The sequence below is a fragment of the Phacochoerus africanus genome, chromosome 2 (assembly GCF_016906955.1).
Source record: "Phacochoerus africanus isolate WHEZ1 chromosome 2, ROS_Pafr_v1, whole genome shotgun sequence".
NCBI classification, from domain to species: Eukaryota; Metazoa; Chordata; class Mammalia; order Artiodactyla; family Suidae; genus Phacochoerus; species Phacochoerus africanus.
Genome location: NC_062545.1, coordinates 232,466,234 through 232,483,781, shown reverse-complemented (window position 1 = coordinate 232,483,781; position 17,548 = coordinate 232,466,234). Strand labels below are relative to the sequence as shown.

General features: G+C 39.8%; 1 protein-coding gene across 2 annotated transcripts in view; it reads left to right on the top strand.

Annotated features, from left to right (window-relative positions):
- The window catches only part of GNA14 (G protein subunit alpha 14), a 203,068-nt gene that overhangs the window by 110,232 nt on the left and 75,288 nt on the right, over window positions 1–17,548 (top strand). For both annotated transcript variants that reach the window (XM_047767805.1, XM_047767806.1), the window contains exon 2: window positions 3,355–3,539. In XM_047767805.1, coding sequence (XP_047623761.1) covers window positions 3,355–3,539 — 185 coding nt within the window. The remainder of the gene's footprint in view (window positions 1–3,354; window positions 3,540–17,548) is intronic.

Genomic DNA, 17,548 nt, shown 5'->3' with positions numbered 1-17,548 from the left:
AGCATTATTGGGACTGGGGGAGTAACCAGGAAGGGGTCACAAAGAATCAGGACAAGCCTTCTGGCTGGCCACTTGTGTGACTTCTCCTTCCATGGTTGAGGTCAATGCTGCCCTCATACCACCCTGAGCGGTTGAGAGCGAATGGCCAACCCTATTTTCCTATTTGTAGATAGTGCAGGTAGTTGAGACTGGGTGAATTCCTTATCACTATTATGTATTCAAAAATACTGGAATATTATTCAAGCTTTAAAAAGGAAAGAAATCCTATCCCAGACTATAACATGAACGAACCTTGTGGATGTTATGCTAAGTGAAATAAACCAGTCACAAAAAGACAAATACTATGTGATTCCACTTATATGAGGCATCTAGAATATTCACATTTCTAGACACAGAAAGTGAAAAGGTGGCTTCCAGGGGCTGGAGGGTCATGGGTATGGAGTTTCAGTTCTGTGGGATGAAAAGGGTTCTGGTTGCGCAATGATTCGAATATACTTAACATTTCTGAACTGTACACTTACGAAAAATGAATATGGTAAATTTTTTGTGTCTTTTACCACAATTTTAAACAAGCTTATTGAGCATGTGCCAAGTGTAAGGTTTACACCTGGCCCAAGGTGAGTATGTGATTAAAAGCAAACATAGCCCCTGCTTCCTCTTATGAAACATCCAGGCTCGTAGGGGAGACATATGTCAAAGTGAGAATGGCATTAATGGGCAAAAGTGCAGCTGGGACAGATGCTCCAAAGAGAAGTTCATGGTACCCTCAGAACCTAGAGTGCAAGGACTGAAACTTGTCAGGGAGGCCAGGCCAGGCCAAGACCAATGGTGAGTGGGATGAAGGAAGACCATCCCAGGATGGTGCAAAGCGTGAGCCAGAGCTGGAAATGTAGAGAATGGAAGAAAGTGTGTTGTGAGAGGAGGCTGGTGACAGTGGAGAGGCCAGGCCACATGGCCTTTTTGGCCACAGTAAGGAGTTTGGTCTTTCTTCCTGAGGTGAGGGGGCGCCATTGAGGGTTTTGAGCTGAGGAAGGGAGAACAGATAGAAAAATAGGTTTGTGTTTTGAAAAGATCAACCTGAAAGCACATTTTATTTTTTTCTTACAAGGAAAGATCTTATTAAATGCTGAAAATTGTCTCAATTGTCCAAATGGAAAATTGAATGAGTCCCCTCGACCTTTCTCAGGGGCCTGATGTTTGCAAGGCCCTGGCGAGAGTACAGATGGAGACCTACATCCCATAAGTCTAAGAAGTTATAGGCTACAATTAAGCTAACAAACTGTTATCAATATATCCTATCCTCTTACCATGGCAAACACTTTTTATAACTCAAATGTCAGAAAAGATGTGTCCAACTATGGTTTTCATATGACTAAGCCTCAACAAAATATCAAAGATGATTGGATTTAACTGCAACTGCACTATCTGGAGATTCTGTGGGGTCAATGATGTGTGGATGAGTAATAATATAAAGATTTTATAATTAATCACTTCCCATTTTTTTTTTGTTTTTGGCCTTCTTTATAGCAAAATCACTGTATTGTTTTAAGATTTTCATATAAGTTTTGATTGAACTGAGTTAGATGACTTCCTTTTTTTGTAACAGGTATATTGAAATATAATTTGTAAATATAGAATTAACCCACTTGAACTATCCAAGTTTTTTGAGTCATTTTAGTTTTGAGATTATTTTTCATTAATTCCAATTCGAAGAAAGTTTGTCCTGCTGAGGGAACATCAACTGAATTGTTTAAAAAAAAAACTTTTTAGAGCCTTATTTGATTTGAAAATGAACTATAAATACATAATGTTCCAGACATGGTAATGGCATCTCATAAAATAGATTATCTTTATCATAAAAATATTAGAAAATATTTTCATTCCCTCACACGAGTCTCTCTCAAAAACTGCAACTCTTCCTATCTGATCAAGCATTATCTCTATCTAATATTAATGTAAAGCCCTGACTCATGTTTCACATATTGGCTTGACCTCTACACAAATTTAAGAAAATAAGGATGATGTGACACTGTAAACGCTGGGTGAGTACCGTGAGTTTGGAGGAGCTCCTGAACTATAAATTGGAATATGAGGAGGGGGAGGAATATAGGCATTTGGTGCAACAAGAAATGGTACTTCATCATGCAAGCACCATTCACCATGTATTTATGTATCTGGAAGGAAGGAATTGACAAGTTCAATAGACTTTTCTCTTTATTTCATTTTTTAGAGTTTTTTTTTGAAATATAGTTGATTTACAAGGTTGTGATAATTTCTGCTGTACAACAAAATAACTCAGTCATGTATATACACATATCCATTTTCTTTTGGATTCTTTTCTCACATAAATTATCACAGAATATTGGATAGAGTTCCCTGTGCTGTACGGCAGGTCCTTGTTGGGCAATCATTCCGTATACCTCAGTGTGCATATGCCAATCCCAAATCCCCAGTCCACCCCCCACCCCCCTGCCCCATCCCCTTTGATAACCATAAGTTTTTCAAAGTTTGGGAGTCTGTTTCTGTTCTGCAAATAGGTTCATTTATATCCTTTTTTTAGATTCTGTGTATAACTGATATCATATGATGTTTGTCAGTCAGCCTTTTCTCTTATCCAGGAATTTCTGCCCCTCAGCCCCTCTCTGAATTCTTTTTTGTTTGTTTGATAAGATAAATCTTTTCAGGGCCACACCCATGGGATATGGAAGTTCAACCCAGGGGCTGAATCAGAGCTCTAGCTGCTACCCTAAACCACAGCCACAGCAACATGGGATCTGAGCCACGTCTGTGACCTGCACCAGAGCTCATGGCAAAGCTGGATCCTTAATCCACTGAGGGAGGCCAGGGATCAAACCCGTAGCCTCATAGATACTAGTCAAGTTTGTTCCGGCTGAGCCATGATGGGAACTCCCCCTCCCTGAATTTTGAAGCAGCCCCATCACCTCCATGGCTGGTGTTAGCATTGGGAAAACCCTCACGTGTTTGGGGCTTTCAGTCATGGTTGCCAGTTGTTTTGGGGTCCTAAGGCAAGGGGTGTTGGGGAGCAGTTCCCTGGAGCCTAAACTGTGTTAGTCACAAGAGCTGGTGTTTAGGATTACCCCTAGTAACACAGACACTCATGTGACCTTAATAAATTGTGTGTGTGTGGGGGGGGGGGGACTCCTCTGCCCAGGGTTTTAGGATATTACTCCCCTGCAGCCTACATTGTGTAAGCATCCAGCAGGCTCTTTCCAAGTCCACCCCATCAACTTATTAATCCTGATATTGACCAACACTGCCAGGAAACCCTTTCTTTCTCAGCATCCTCCTTTAAAAGACTGCTGACTGTGTTTTTCACTTGTTTTGTCTCGTTAGGAACCGGTGAAAGTGGCAAAAGCACCTTTATCAAGCAAATGAGAATTATCCATGGGTCTGGTTACAGTGACGAAGACAGAAAGGGGTTCACGAAGCTGGTTTATCAAAACATATTCACTGCCATGCAAGCCATGATCAGAGCCATGGACACCCTGAGGATACAGTACGTGTGTGAGCAGAATAAGGTAATGTGCTGGAGAGTGATGGACCCTTTTGTGAATGCATGCTTTCCTCCTCTGGTTAGCCTATGTCTCTGAACCAAAACAGTTACTGAGAGCCTCCATCAGAGGCCAGAAGAAGCTCTTGGGCTCTGACTCGGAGTAGAGATGCTCTGGCGGAGTGTCATGAATTTGGTAACAGCACTGCAGTCTTAGTCCTGCAGATGGTCTAGCACAGCAGTAGTATGGTGCTACCCAGTGTGCTGCATGTCATAAACGTGGGTAGTCTTTTTGGCGGCCTTTTTCAGGTGCTGAGATTAGGAAGACCGATATGTACATTTCCTCTTTCAGCTAAAATAAAATACCTTATTAATTTCTTCATTGGTACAATGGAGATCTCGGGTTAATAGTCAACTTTTTAACAATTTCCAGTCTTAAGAAAAGTTTCTGGAGTTCCCACTGTGGCATGATGGGATCAGTGGTGTCTCTGTAGGGCTAGGGCACCAGGGTCAATCCCCAGCCCTGCACAGTGGGTTAAAAGATCCCGCATTGTCATAGCTGTGGCATAGGTCACAACTGCAGCTTGGATCTAATCCCTAACCTGGCAACTCCATATGCTGTGGGGTGACTAAAAAAGAAAAAAAGAAAAAAGAAATATTTTCCTAGAGGCCCTGCAGGCTACTCAAAGAGGTCAGTGGGTTTTGTTTGTTTGGGGAGCTAGCCCTTCTTAGGAGCTAAGTGATACTTTTTGAAGGGTAATGCTCATGTCGCAACTAGCAACAGACTCTCATAAAGTAATGGTATCAGGTTGCCATTTGTTTTCCTATCACCACGATTATTTAAAATACTCACCTGTTGAAGACCAAAGGAGGCAGGAAAGCTGGAGAAGAAGGCAAATAAAATGTTTTATTGTGTATTGGAATGTAAATCCAGAAAAATGCTATGTCTGAACTCATTAAGAACCATCTAGATGATAGTTTATTTTAAATAATTGATACCAAGTTATAACAAGACATGATGATGCAGAGAAAAAATTCGTCTAAGATGGGCCTCTTGTAAATTGATGGAAAAGAATTTAGCTGCTCAAATGTAAGAATTGGATGTGGACTACAAAGGCAACTTTGTAGTCCACAAGGCAACTTGTGCCTTCATCACAAGTTGTGGCATCTGTTTTCATAAATGTGATATGCAAAGACCTCCAAAGCAATCAAATCAAATTTTTTTATTACTCAGTGACTGGATTACCTAGAAAAACACAACATTGCCAAATTTTAGATGCACCTTTATAATGTGCTGCAACCTCATGTTTTTACCACTAGTTCCTTGCAGTCTTGAGGAAATTAAGGAATATATCTTGCTCACAGTTTCAACTTTCAACAGTGTTAGGTTGAAACGTGTGTGTGTGCGCGCGTGCGGGTGCGTGCGTGCATGTGCGGGGGCTGGGGAGTGGTAGTGGTGGGAATTAGTCTTTAGTTTATCTGGTGCCAAGTAATATGAGAGAGGACTACTGAGCCATTAGGAGATTCTACAAGTGACTGCTGATGCTTTTATGCATTGGTTTTTGAGTACAGGCCTTCTATCTTCCTGAATGTGTGCAATTAAAAAAAAAACAAAAAAACAAAAAAACAAAAACACCCTATACAAAGTATTTTGAAAATTAGGCCAACTTTGGAAATTCAGGTTTGTTTCGTCTTTGGAAATTTAAGACAGGGTATGTCAGGAACATCATTCCAGTGATTTTAGTTAATCTCTTTCCTCCTTTGTAAAAGGCATTCTGTTTCCTAGTCATAATGGGGTGACTGGAGAAAGCTTGGAATGTAGGGATGGGTTTATAAAAAGACCTATTGCGAAGAAAGCCTCAAGTACAAGCCTTCTGCTTACCTTGGCAACATGTGTTTGTAAAAACCTGGTCAGACTTAGTAATCGAGGTTTCTGGGGTTTTGTTTTGTTTCCTTCTCCCTCAAGGTCTTCTAGAGGTTCTCTGTGTTTGTATTTCAAACAGAAAGGCTTTATGGGGCTTGACATTCCACCACTTTCTCCTTTGCTCTGGGTAGGAATTCGGGTGGGCCATGTCCACTTGCCTGCTAATCTGTGTTAGTTTCCTACAGTTGCCATAACAAGATACTTCAAGCTGGGGGGCTTACCCCAGTTTCACAGTTCTGGTGGCTGGAAGTCTGACATCAAGATGATTGGTTCTACCTGGAGGTTCGGGTGGTGGGGAGCCCTGTTCCATGCTGCTCTCCTGGCTTCTGTGTTTGTTGGCAATCCTTGGTGTTCTCTGTCTTGTAGAGCCTTCCATCCCTCCCTGGGTATGTCTTTATGTAGAGTTTCCCTCTGTGTGTATCTGTGCTCACATGACCTTCTCCTCTCTGTGTCCAGATCTCTCTCTTCCTATGAGGAAGGCTTATCCTAATCCAGCATGACCTCATCATAGCTTATCACATCTACAAAGACCCTATTTCCCAATAAAGTTACTTTCTGAGGTTTGGGGTTTTCATGCATTTCAGTCAACACTGTTCAACCCAGTACAGTCTGCCCCCTGCCCCCATTAATGTCCAACCCCTCAGCAAAATACATTCCCCTTATTGCAATATCCCTAAAACGTCTTAACCCATTCTAGCATCAACTCTAAGTCTCAAATCTAATCTAAATATTAACTCAAAAGTTCCCCAATCTCATCATTTAACTCCTCTAAATCAGGTATGGGTGAGACCCTAGGTATAGTTCCTCTTGGAGCAGAATTTGTCTCTTACAGGCTGCGAAACTAGGAAATTAGTCAATTGTACCTCTGTCTCCATTCTTAATGCCTCCTCTCTATTTCAAGTACCTGCATCCATGCTTCATAAACTTCCCCTTACCCCTAGGGGATAGGGGTGCACCACATATCCAAGTGGCTTAAGGAGAGGCCAAAGGGTGGGTGGAAAGATCACTGGATTGGTTCCCCCAAAGCTAGGCTCTGCTTATGGCTCCACTTTGGATCTCAGGCAGGAGCCTGCAACCTTTTTCTATTAATGCCCAGAGAGTAAATACTTTTTTGGCTTTGAGGGCCATAAGTCTCTGTTGCAACCATTCGGCTCTGCTGTTGTGGAAAACCAGGCATGGGCAGTGCATAAATGAATGCGTGAGGCTTGCTTATGAACTCTTTTTTGCAAAATGTGAAAACTATTCTTAACTCGCGGGCCAAACAAAAGCAGGCCAAGAGTGGATTTAGTCCATGGGCTGGAGTTTGCTGACTCAGTTCTAGGGGAAGCCATGTAACCTCTCTGGTCTTGCATTTCCTCATCTGTCAAATGCAGACAACACCTGCTCTGTCTGCTACATAAGTCAACATGAGCAAAAGGAAGTGCTTTGCAGATTAAATGACACTGGAGAAATTGAAGGTTATTACTGGGGCAAGTTCAAAGGCCAAAAATGGATTCATTGTTTCTTCTGTTATTCATTCAGGTCTTTCTGATGCTTTTCTTTATTGTTTTCTGAGTAATTTTCTCTGTGGACTAGTTCTGATTCCAAATGTGAAACACTAACAAAGTACCCTTCTTAGGTCATAAAAAGATAAAATGACCAGTGCTAGTGCTCTAGGAGTTTAAGTAATTACTTAAGAAGCATGATCTATGTTTTCTTTAAAAAACTATTGCTTTATTTAAAACAGTCAATCAGTTAACAAACCTTATTAACTTTTCTTTTTAGTCATGCAATCCCTCATTTCTTATTGATGAATATTTATTTCCATTATTTGATTTTTTTTCAGGGATAAAAACACTTTCTTAAAAGTATGTAGAAGGAAATTTGTGATTTCAGAGGGTTTTATTTTAAAATATTATCAAGATTGTTGCTCAGCCAGGTTGTTGAAAGTCTCTGCCTATTGCTTGACAGACTTCTTTTCAAAGAAAATTTATTAGAAATTTAGTGTAGCATTCGGTTTTTAGTCAACATGTTTTTTCAATTAATATTTAGCCCTGAATATTTTTTTAATATACATTGTCTGCCTTTTTTAACAGGAATGATTCATATGTATTTGCTCACTCTGTTGATAAGCTTTTATTTTTATGAATGTCTCTCAAGTGTCATAGGAGCACATATTAGAATTTATGGCTTCTTGAATAAATATTACAAAGGCGTTTGCTCACTGTCAGGATTCCTGAATTTGAATTCTTATAACTTATGTATAATAGCTTATAACTTATTTTTTCTAGTGGTGATATTATGGAAAACCTTCATATATTTTACTGTTTGTAGCTTCTCCAACTTTTAGAAATTCTCCTGCTAGGCCTATATTTTATGAAGGAAATCCACTTAAAGGTTCTGCAGAATCTACTTGGATGATTCTGGATGATTTAGATCAGAATTTCCCACGGGCAAAGGACAGCCCCACCTGACTTTTCAAAGATGTTTGGTTCTATATTCAAGGATCTCTAGAAAAAAATAGCAAAATCTATCAGTTCCTTTGGTAGCTGACCCCAGCTTCTTCACTGCCCTGGGGTCACATTTTTTTTTTTTTTGGTCTTTTTGTCTTTTAGGGCTGCACCTATGGCATATGGTGGTTCCCAAGCTAGGGGTCCAATCAGAGCTATAGCCACTGGCCTACACCAGAGGCATGGCAACACGGGATCCAAGCCAAGTCTGTGACCTACACCACAGCTCACGGCAATGCTGGATCCTTAACCCACTGAGCAAGGCCAGAGATGGAGCCCACATCCTCATGGATGCTAGCTAACCCACTAACCACTGAGCAACGACAGGAACTCCGCATCATACTTGCATGTAAGTTACACACATTTAGTTGCAAGGGCTCATCATAAAAACAAAAACAACATCTTAAAAAAGGAGACTTAACCATTAAACAGTAAAGAGAAGTATTTTGCCTGCCATTCCAATCCAGTACTTAATATGGAATTCAGTGTGTCTAGATGTGTGAGGTCTGACATTCCCTTCAAAAAGCATCTTACTCCTTTCCTAGAATTTTCTACTTAATTCCAAGTCACAGTTGAGGCAGTGGGCTAGGGCTCTCTAGCCAACCACAGCTCTTGAAAAGCTGAATTTGGGGTGTTTAATTGATTCACAAAGCCTCTGTTCATTTTGTTTTGAGGTTTTCAGGTCTTACATTTAGCTAAACAGATGTCTTTGTCCTCAGTCCCCTGCAGTGTCTTAGGTTTCAGCCCCTGGAATGCTACCACCCCCAACTTCTGGTTATCGGGAACATGCCAAACATTGGTCTTCAGTCTTGACTCCACATTGAAATCTCCTGGGAGGCTTTTCTGTAGATGCCTGGGGTACCAGTCCCAGAGAGCCTGAGTGAAGAATTCTTGGAAATCAGTCTGAGCTTTTTGGTTGGCTTTTAGAAGCTTCCCAGGTGATTCTGATTAGGCAGCCAAGTTTGAGAACCACTGATGTATGTATCTGAAAATTATCTGGAGGCATTCATTTCAGATTCTACTTTTCTGTCAACTTCCATAGAGGAGAGGGATACTGCTGGTAATCTCTTCCATGGAATACCTAATTAATCTCCATCCAAAGGTAAGTTGAGTGGTCAGCATTAGGGATATTTTTTTTGTTCAGCAGTGTTGGGGGCTTAGAGGGTGGTGATGTTGGCGAGAGGAGGTGATAGTACCCTTGGCAGCATCTCCAGGTGACATTTTTGAATTCAGGGTGGATTCTATGTTTGCTTTCTTTGAGTTTTCACAGGGATCCTAGAACAGGATCATGCTGAGAACTTCCAGGGATGGGAGGGAGGTGCAGGTCACATTACTGGACCTTCTCAACTTCTTTTTCCTGCTCTTCAGACCTGGAAGTTATCATTCCTTTTTGACCAGTAAAGAATCAGGGATGCAGGTTATGTTGGTAACATGCCCAAAGAAAGATATTGTTTATAATAAAAATACCTTATAATTTCATTTTGTAAATAGAGATGTACATTAGGAAATTGAATGGTTATATATGTTCACTCATCATTAATAGGTAGTTTTATTTATTGAGATGGTAATTCACTAGGTATAAGACTTAAACATCAAATATCCAACTTCACATTTAAGCAATAAAGTCTAGAATTTAGGGGGCAGGATCATAGGAGAAAACATTTTCTAACACCAAAAAAGAGCTTTGGTTATGTCTCATATCTATGTATATATAACTCTTCCAGCTTAACTTTTCATTCTCAGAAAGGAAGAGGCTAAAGTTCCAGAAGAGTCTGTTAAAAATGCATGTCAGGAAATCGGGCACGGTTAGGTAAAAATAGTTAATTTATGTGCCTCTATATTGAAGTTTCTCAGAGCTTGATGTATGTTCAGACCCTCTTATTTCCTAACTTTAAAAACCCTGTTAAAATATATTTTTCAGTCCCACTTCCTCATCCAGTTTGAAAAATCAGATTCTGCATGAGCCTCTGGGATCAGGGCAGCCAATATTCAGACTATGGCTGTAGTCCAGGGTTTCTGGTTCTCTGGTACCTGTTAAACTCAGGCTCTTTCTTCCTATGTATTATTGGTTGTTAAAAATTGGGTGGTACATTTTTCTCCTTACTAAGAACTTGAAGTTCTAGTGAGTGTCACAGTAACAATAAATTCTTCACCAAAATCCTAGGCTGGACTTTTTCCATTTATCACCCTTGTTCTCTGATTAATCAACATTGACCTTAGCATGAAAGTTGTTTAATCAGAGCTTGAAATATGAGAGTTTATAAAATGAGGAAAAATAGGATGAAAATGAGAAAGAAACTGTTTTTTCTTCTTAATCACCACCACAAGTAAGTCTGACCACCCACTACTCTTTAAGCCTAGCTTGGGAGATGAAGAAAGTTTGGGGCCAGTGCTAAGTAATGAGATTGATTTGACTTTGAAATATTCATTTCCTCCCTTACTCTGTGCTAGGTATGAACTTACCACATGCAAATAAATGCTTTTTAAAAACTAGTGAAAAGGGAAAATCTCACAAAGTCACAAACAATCCAAGAACTAGTGTGACCATCAGTCTATGTGAACATCTATCGATCCATATAACATATGTGAAATATTTGCCTTGAATCTTTTAAATTCTACCCAACTTTGTTGCTATCTCAAACTATAAGGAAATGTGTGAAACACCCTCGCAATTCAAAACTCTTTAAGAAAAGCCAGAATCATCCTCAGTGATGCAAGTAAAATTCATATTAGATCTAAAGTGGGTATAGAGGGAACATATCTCAATACAATAAAAGCCATTTATGAAAAATACTCAATGGAGAAAAGCTGGAAGTCTTCCCAATAAAATCTGAAATAAGACAAGGATGCCCACTCTCACCACTTTTATCCAACATGATATTGGAAGTCCTGGCCACAGCAATTGGGGGAAAAAAGTAATAAAAGGTATCAAAATTGGAAGAGAAGAGGTAAAATTGTCTCTATATACAGATGACATGTATATAGAAAACCTTAAGAACTCCACACAAAATATACCTGATCTGATAAACAAACTCAGCAAAGTAGCAGGATACAAGATTAGCATTAAGAAATTGGTTACATTTTTGTATACTAACAATGAAATACTAGAAAAGGAATATGAAAATGCAATACCATTTAAGATCACTTCCCCCCCCCCCCAAAAAAAAATACCTAGGAATAAACCTGGCCAAGGAGGTGAAAGACTTAATCACTGAGAACTATAAAATTCCTGAAGGAAATTAAAGAGGATTCAAAGAAATGGAAAGATGTCCCATGCTCCTGGATTGGGAGAATTAATATTAAAATTGCCATACTATCCAAAGCAATCTACAGATTTAATGTGATCTCTATCAATTTACCCATTACCTTTACTGCAGAACTAGAATGAATAATCCAAAAATTTTTATGGAACCACAAAAGGCCCATAATTGCCAAAGCAATCTTGAGGAAAAAAAAAAACAAGCTGGAGGCATACCTCTTCCAGTCTTCGGACAATATTACAAAGCTACAGTAATTGAGACAGTGTGGTACTGATACAAAAACAAACATATGGCCCAATGGAACATAAGAGAGGACCCAGACACTTACAGTCAGTCTTTGACAAAGGAGGCAAGAATATGAAATGGGAAGAAGATAGTCTCTTCAGGGGATTAAGATGGTGGAATAGAAGGACTGGAGCTCAACTTCTCTCATAAAAACCACAAAATTACAACCAAATGCTGAACAACCTTCAACCAAATGGACTGGAAATTTTCAAAAAGATATCCTATTCCAGAAGGCAAAGAGAAGGCCATGTCAAAAGGTAGAAGGGGCAATTACATGGTATAAGCAGCCCCATACCTGCCGGGTGGGATGCCCACAGACTGGAAAGTAACTGTATCAGAGACTAGCCTACAGGAGTGTGAATTCTGAGCTCCATGTCAAATCCCCATGCCTAGGGATCTGGCATTGGGAGAAAGAGCCCCCAGAGCATCTGGCACTGAAGGCCAGTGGGGCTTAGGTGCAGGAGCTCCACAGGACTGGGAGAAATGGAGACCCAATTCTTGAAAGGCACACACAGGTTTTCATGTGCACTGGGTCCCAGGGCAAAGCAGAGGCACCATAGGAATCTAGATCAGACCTGACTGCAGTTCTTGGAGAATCTCCTGGAAAAACAGAGGTGACTGTGGCTCATTGTGGGGGAAGGACATTGGAGGCAAAGCTCTGGAGAATATTCATCAGTGTGTGTTTTACTGGAGGTGGCCATTTTGGGAAAATCTGGCCCCACACATCAGCACTGAGAAGCCCTAGAACAAACAGTAATCCAGGTGGGATCACAGCCCCATCTATCAGTAAACAGGCTGCCTAAAGACTGCGCCCCCGAGGCATGCACCCAGAGACAAAGCCTCACCCATCAGAGGGATAGGAATCAGCCCCACCTGCCAGTGGAAAGGGACCAGTCCCTCCCATCAGAAAGCCTACAGCAAGCCCCCATACCAACTTCAGCCACAAGGGGGGCAGATGTCAGAAGTAAGAGAGGCTACAACTCTATTGTCTGCAAAAAGGAGACTACACAAAACACCTATAAAAATGAAAAGGCAGAGAACCATAACTCAGATAAAGGAGCTAGAAAAAAAAACCCCAGAAAAACAGCTAAGTCATCTGGAGATTCTCAGCCTCCAGGAAAAAGACTTTAGACTGATGATGCTGAAGATGATGCAAGACATTGGAGATAAACTGGAGGCAAAGATTGATAATTTACAGCAAACATTGAGCAAAGAAATACAAGACTTAAAACCTAAGCAAGCAGAGATGCAAAATATAATAACTGAAATAAAAAACTTATTAGAAGCAACCAATCAGAATACAGGAGACAAAAGGACGAATAAGCAAAGTGGAGGACAGATTAGTGGAAATCACTGATGTGGAACAGAAAAGAAAAAAGATTGAAAAGAAATGAAGAATGTCTCAGAGAACTCTGGGACAATGTTAAACACACCAACATCCATATTATAGGGGTGCCAGAAGAAGAAGAGAGAGAGAAAGGGACAGAAAAAATATTTGAAGAGATAATAGCTGAAAACTTCCCTAAAATGGGAAAGGAACCACTCACTTAAATCTAGAAAGTACAATGAGTGCCATATAAAATAAACTCAAGGAGGAACACCTCGACACATATTAATCAAAGTGACCAAAATTAAAGACAAAGAGAAAATCTTGAAAGCAGCTAGGGAAAAGAAGCAAATAACATACAAAGGAACCCTGATAAGGTTATCAGCAGATTTTTCAGCAGAAACTCTGCAGGCCAGAAGGGAGTGGCACAATATACTTAACATGATGAAAGGAAAAAACCTCCAACCAAGATTACTTCACCCAGCAAGGCTCTAATTCAGATTCGAAGGAGAAATCAAAAGCTTAACAGATAAACAAAAGCTAAGAGAATTCAGCAACACTAAACCAGCTTTACAACAAATACTAAAGGAACTTCTCTAGGCAGAAAAGAAAAGGCCACAACTAGAAACAATACCACAAATGATAAGGCATATATAAATTAAAGAAAGGAAATCATCTATGCATAATTATGCAGCCAAAATCAGAAATCATGAGAAGAGGAGGGTACAAATGCTGGACACTGGAGATGAACTTGCAATTAAGAGACCAACAACTTAATGTGAGATATATATATGTGTGTGTGTGTGTGTGTGTGTGTGTGTGTGTATCAAAACTTCAGGGCAACTGCAAACCAAAAATCTACAACTGATACACACACAAACAAGAAAAATCAACTCAAATACAACACTAAAGATAGTCATCAAACCATAAGGGGAGAGAATAAGAGAAGAAGGGAAGAAAAAAGAGCAGCAAAAACAAATCCAAAGCAATTAATAAAATGGCAGTAAGAATATACATATCAATAATTAACTTAAATGTAAATGGACAGGAGTTCCCGTTATGGCTCAGTGGTTAACGAATCTGACTAGGAACCATGAAGTTGAGGGTTCAATACCTGGCCTTGCTCAGTGGGTTAAGGATCCGGCATTGCTGTGAGCTGTGGTGTAGGTTGCAGACTTGGCTCGGATCCAGCGTTGCTTTGGCTCTGGCGTAGGCTGACGGCTATGGCTCTGATTAGATCCCTAGCCTGGGAACCTCCATATGTCATGGGAGTGGCCCAAGAAATGGCAAAAAGACAAAAAAATATATATATAAATGGATGAAATGCCCCAACCAAAAGACATAGACTGGCTGAATGGATACAAAAACAAAATCCATATATATGCTGTCCTCAAGAGACCCACTTCACTTCTAGGGACACATACAAATTGAAAGTGAAAGGATGGGAGAAAATATTCCATGCAAATGGGAATCAAAAGAAAGCTGGAGTAGAGTTCCCGTCATGGCACAGTGGTTAACGAATCCGACTAGGAACCATGAGGTTGTGGGTTCGGTCCCTGCCCTTGCTCAGTGGGTTAACGATCCAGCGTTGCCATGAGCTGTGGTGTAGGTCGCAGACGCAGCTTGGATCCCACGTTGCTGTGGCTCTGGTGTAGGCTGGCAGCTACAGCTCCAATTGGACCCCTAGCCTGGGAAACTCCATATGCCGTGGGAGCAGCCCAAGAAATGGCAAAAAGACAAAAAAAATAAAAAATAAAAAAAAATAAAAAACTTCCAACAAACAAAAGTCCAGAACCAGATGGCTTAACAGGCAAATCCTATCAAACATTTAGAGAAGAAATAACACCATCCTTCTGAAACTATTCCAAAAAATTGCAGAGGAAGGAACACTCCCAAACTCATTCTATGAGGCCACCATTACCCTGATACCAAAATCAGATAAAGATACCACAAAAAAAGAAAATTACAGGCCAATTTCATGGAGGAACATAGGCGCAAAAATTCTCAACAAGATACAAGCAAACCAAATCCAACAATACATTAAAAGGATTGTACATCATGATAAAGTGGGACTTATCACAGGGATGCAAGAGTTCTTCAATAGCTGCAGATTAATCAGTGTGATACAGCACATTAAGAAACTGAGGAATAAAAACCATATGATCCTCTCAATAGAAGCAGAAAAAGCCTTTGACAAAATGCAACACCCATTTCTGATAAAAACCCTTCAGAAAGTGGGCATAGAGGGAAACTACCTCAACATAATAAAGGCCACATATGACAAACCCAGAGCTAACATCATTTTGATGTTGAAAAGCTGAAAGAATTCCTGCTGAGATCAGGAAGACGACAAGGATGTCCGCTCTTGCCAGTACTACTCAACATAGTTTTGGAAGTCCAAGCCACGGCAATCAGAGAAATAAAAGAGATAAAAGGAATCCAAATTGGAAAGGAAGAAGTAAAACTATCACTATCTGCAAATGACATGATACTATACCTAGAGAATCCTAAAGATTCTACCAGAAAACTGTTAGCGCTCATCAATGAATTTGGCAAAGTCACAGGATACAAAATTAATACACAGAAATTGACTGCATTTCTATGTACTAACAACAAAAGATGAGAAAGAGAAATTAGGGAAACAATCCCATTTACCATAGCATCAAAAGGAATAAAATACTTAGGAATAAACCTACCTAAAGAGACAAAAGACCTGTACTCTGAAAACTATAAGATGCTGATGAAAGAAATAAAAGATCACATAAATACATAGAAAGGCATACCATGCTCTTGGATTGGAAGAGTCAATATTATACTATACTACCCAAGGAAATCTACAGAGTCAATGCAATCCCTATCAAATTACCAAGGACATTTTTCACAGGACTAGAACAAAATATTGTAAAGTTTGTTTGGAAGCCCAAAAGACCCAGAATAACCAAAGACATCCTGAAAAAGAAAAATGGAGCTGGAGGACTTCAGGCTATACTACAAAGCAACAGTCATCAAAACCATATGGTACTGGCATGCAGACAGAAATATAGATCAGTGGAACAGGATAGAAAGCCCAGAATTCAACCCATACACCTACAGCCAACTCATCTATGACAAAGGAGGGATACAGGAATATACAATGGAAAAAAGATAGCCTGTTCAGTAAGTGGTACTGGGAAAACCACATGTTAAAGAATGAAATTAGAACACTCCCTAACACCATACACAAAATAAACTCAAAATGGATTAAAAACCTAAATGTAAGACCAGATCCCATAAAACTCTTACAGGAAAACATAGGCCAAACACTCTCTGACATAAACCACAGCAACAGCTTCTCAGATCCATCTCCTAGAGTAATGACAGTAAAAACAAAAATAAACAAATGGGACTTAATTAAACTTCCAAGTTTCTGCTCAGCAAAGGAAAGCCTAAACAAAATGAAAAGACAACCCACAGAGTTGGAGAAAATACTTGCAAGTGAATCGACTGACAAGGGATTCATCTCCAAAATTTATAAACACCTTCTGCAGCTCCATACCAAAAAAACAAACAACCCCATTAAAAATGGGCAGAAGATCTAGACAGACAGTTCTCCAAAGAAGACATACAGATGGCCAAAAAACACATGAAAAGATGTTCAGCATCACTCATTATTAGAGAAATGCAAATCAAAACCACGATGAGGTACCACCTTTCACCAGCCTGAATGGCCATCATCAAAAAGTCTACAAAGAAAAAGTGCTGGAGAGGGTGTGGAGAAAAGGGAACCCTAGTACACTGTTGGTGGGATTGTAAATTGGTGCAACCACTGTGGAAAACAGTATGGAGATTCCTCAGAAAACTGAAACTAGAACTCCCATTTGATTCAGCAATCCCACTCCTGGGCATCTATCCAGAGAAAGCCATGACTCGCAAAGACACATGTTCATTGCAGCCCTCTTTTCAATAGCCAAGACATGGAAGCAACCTAAATGTCCATTGACAGAGGAGTTGGATCAAGAAGATGTGGTACATGTACACGATGGAATAGTACTCAGCCATTAAAAGGAAATGAATACTGGCATTTCTAGCAACGTGGATGAACCTAGAAATTATCATGCTAAGCGAAGTCAGACAATGAGACACCAACATCGAATGCTTTCACTGACATGGAATCTGAAAAAAGGACAGACTGAACTTCTTTGCAGAACAGATACTACTAATTCACAGACTTTGAAAAACTTATTGTTTCCAAATGAGACAGGTTGGGGGTGGGGGGAGGCACTGAGGATTTGGGATGGAAATGCTATAAAATTTATTTGTGTTATACAACTATAAATGTAATAAAATTCACTGAGTAATAAAAAAAGATAGTCTCTTCAGTAGGTGGTGCTGGGAAAACTGGATGGCTGCATGTAAATCAATGAAACTAGAACACACCCTCACACCATGCACAGAAATAAACTCAGAGGCTTAAAGATTTAAACATAAGACAACATTAAACTCCTAGAAGAGAACATAGGCAGAACATTCTCTGTTGTCAACCTTACAAATGTTTTCTTATGTTAGTCTTCCAAAGCAGTAGAAATAAAAACAGCAATAAACCAATGGAATCTAATCAAATTTACAGGCTTTTGCACAGCAAAGGAAACCATTAAAAGAAAAGAAAAGACCACCTACTGAATGGGAGAAAATAGCTGCAAATGCTGCAGCTGATAAGGGCTTAATCTCCAGAATATACAAACATCTCTTACAATGCAACATCAACAACAAACA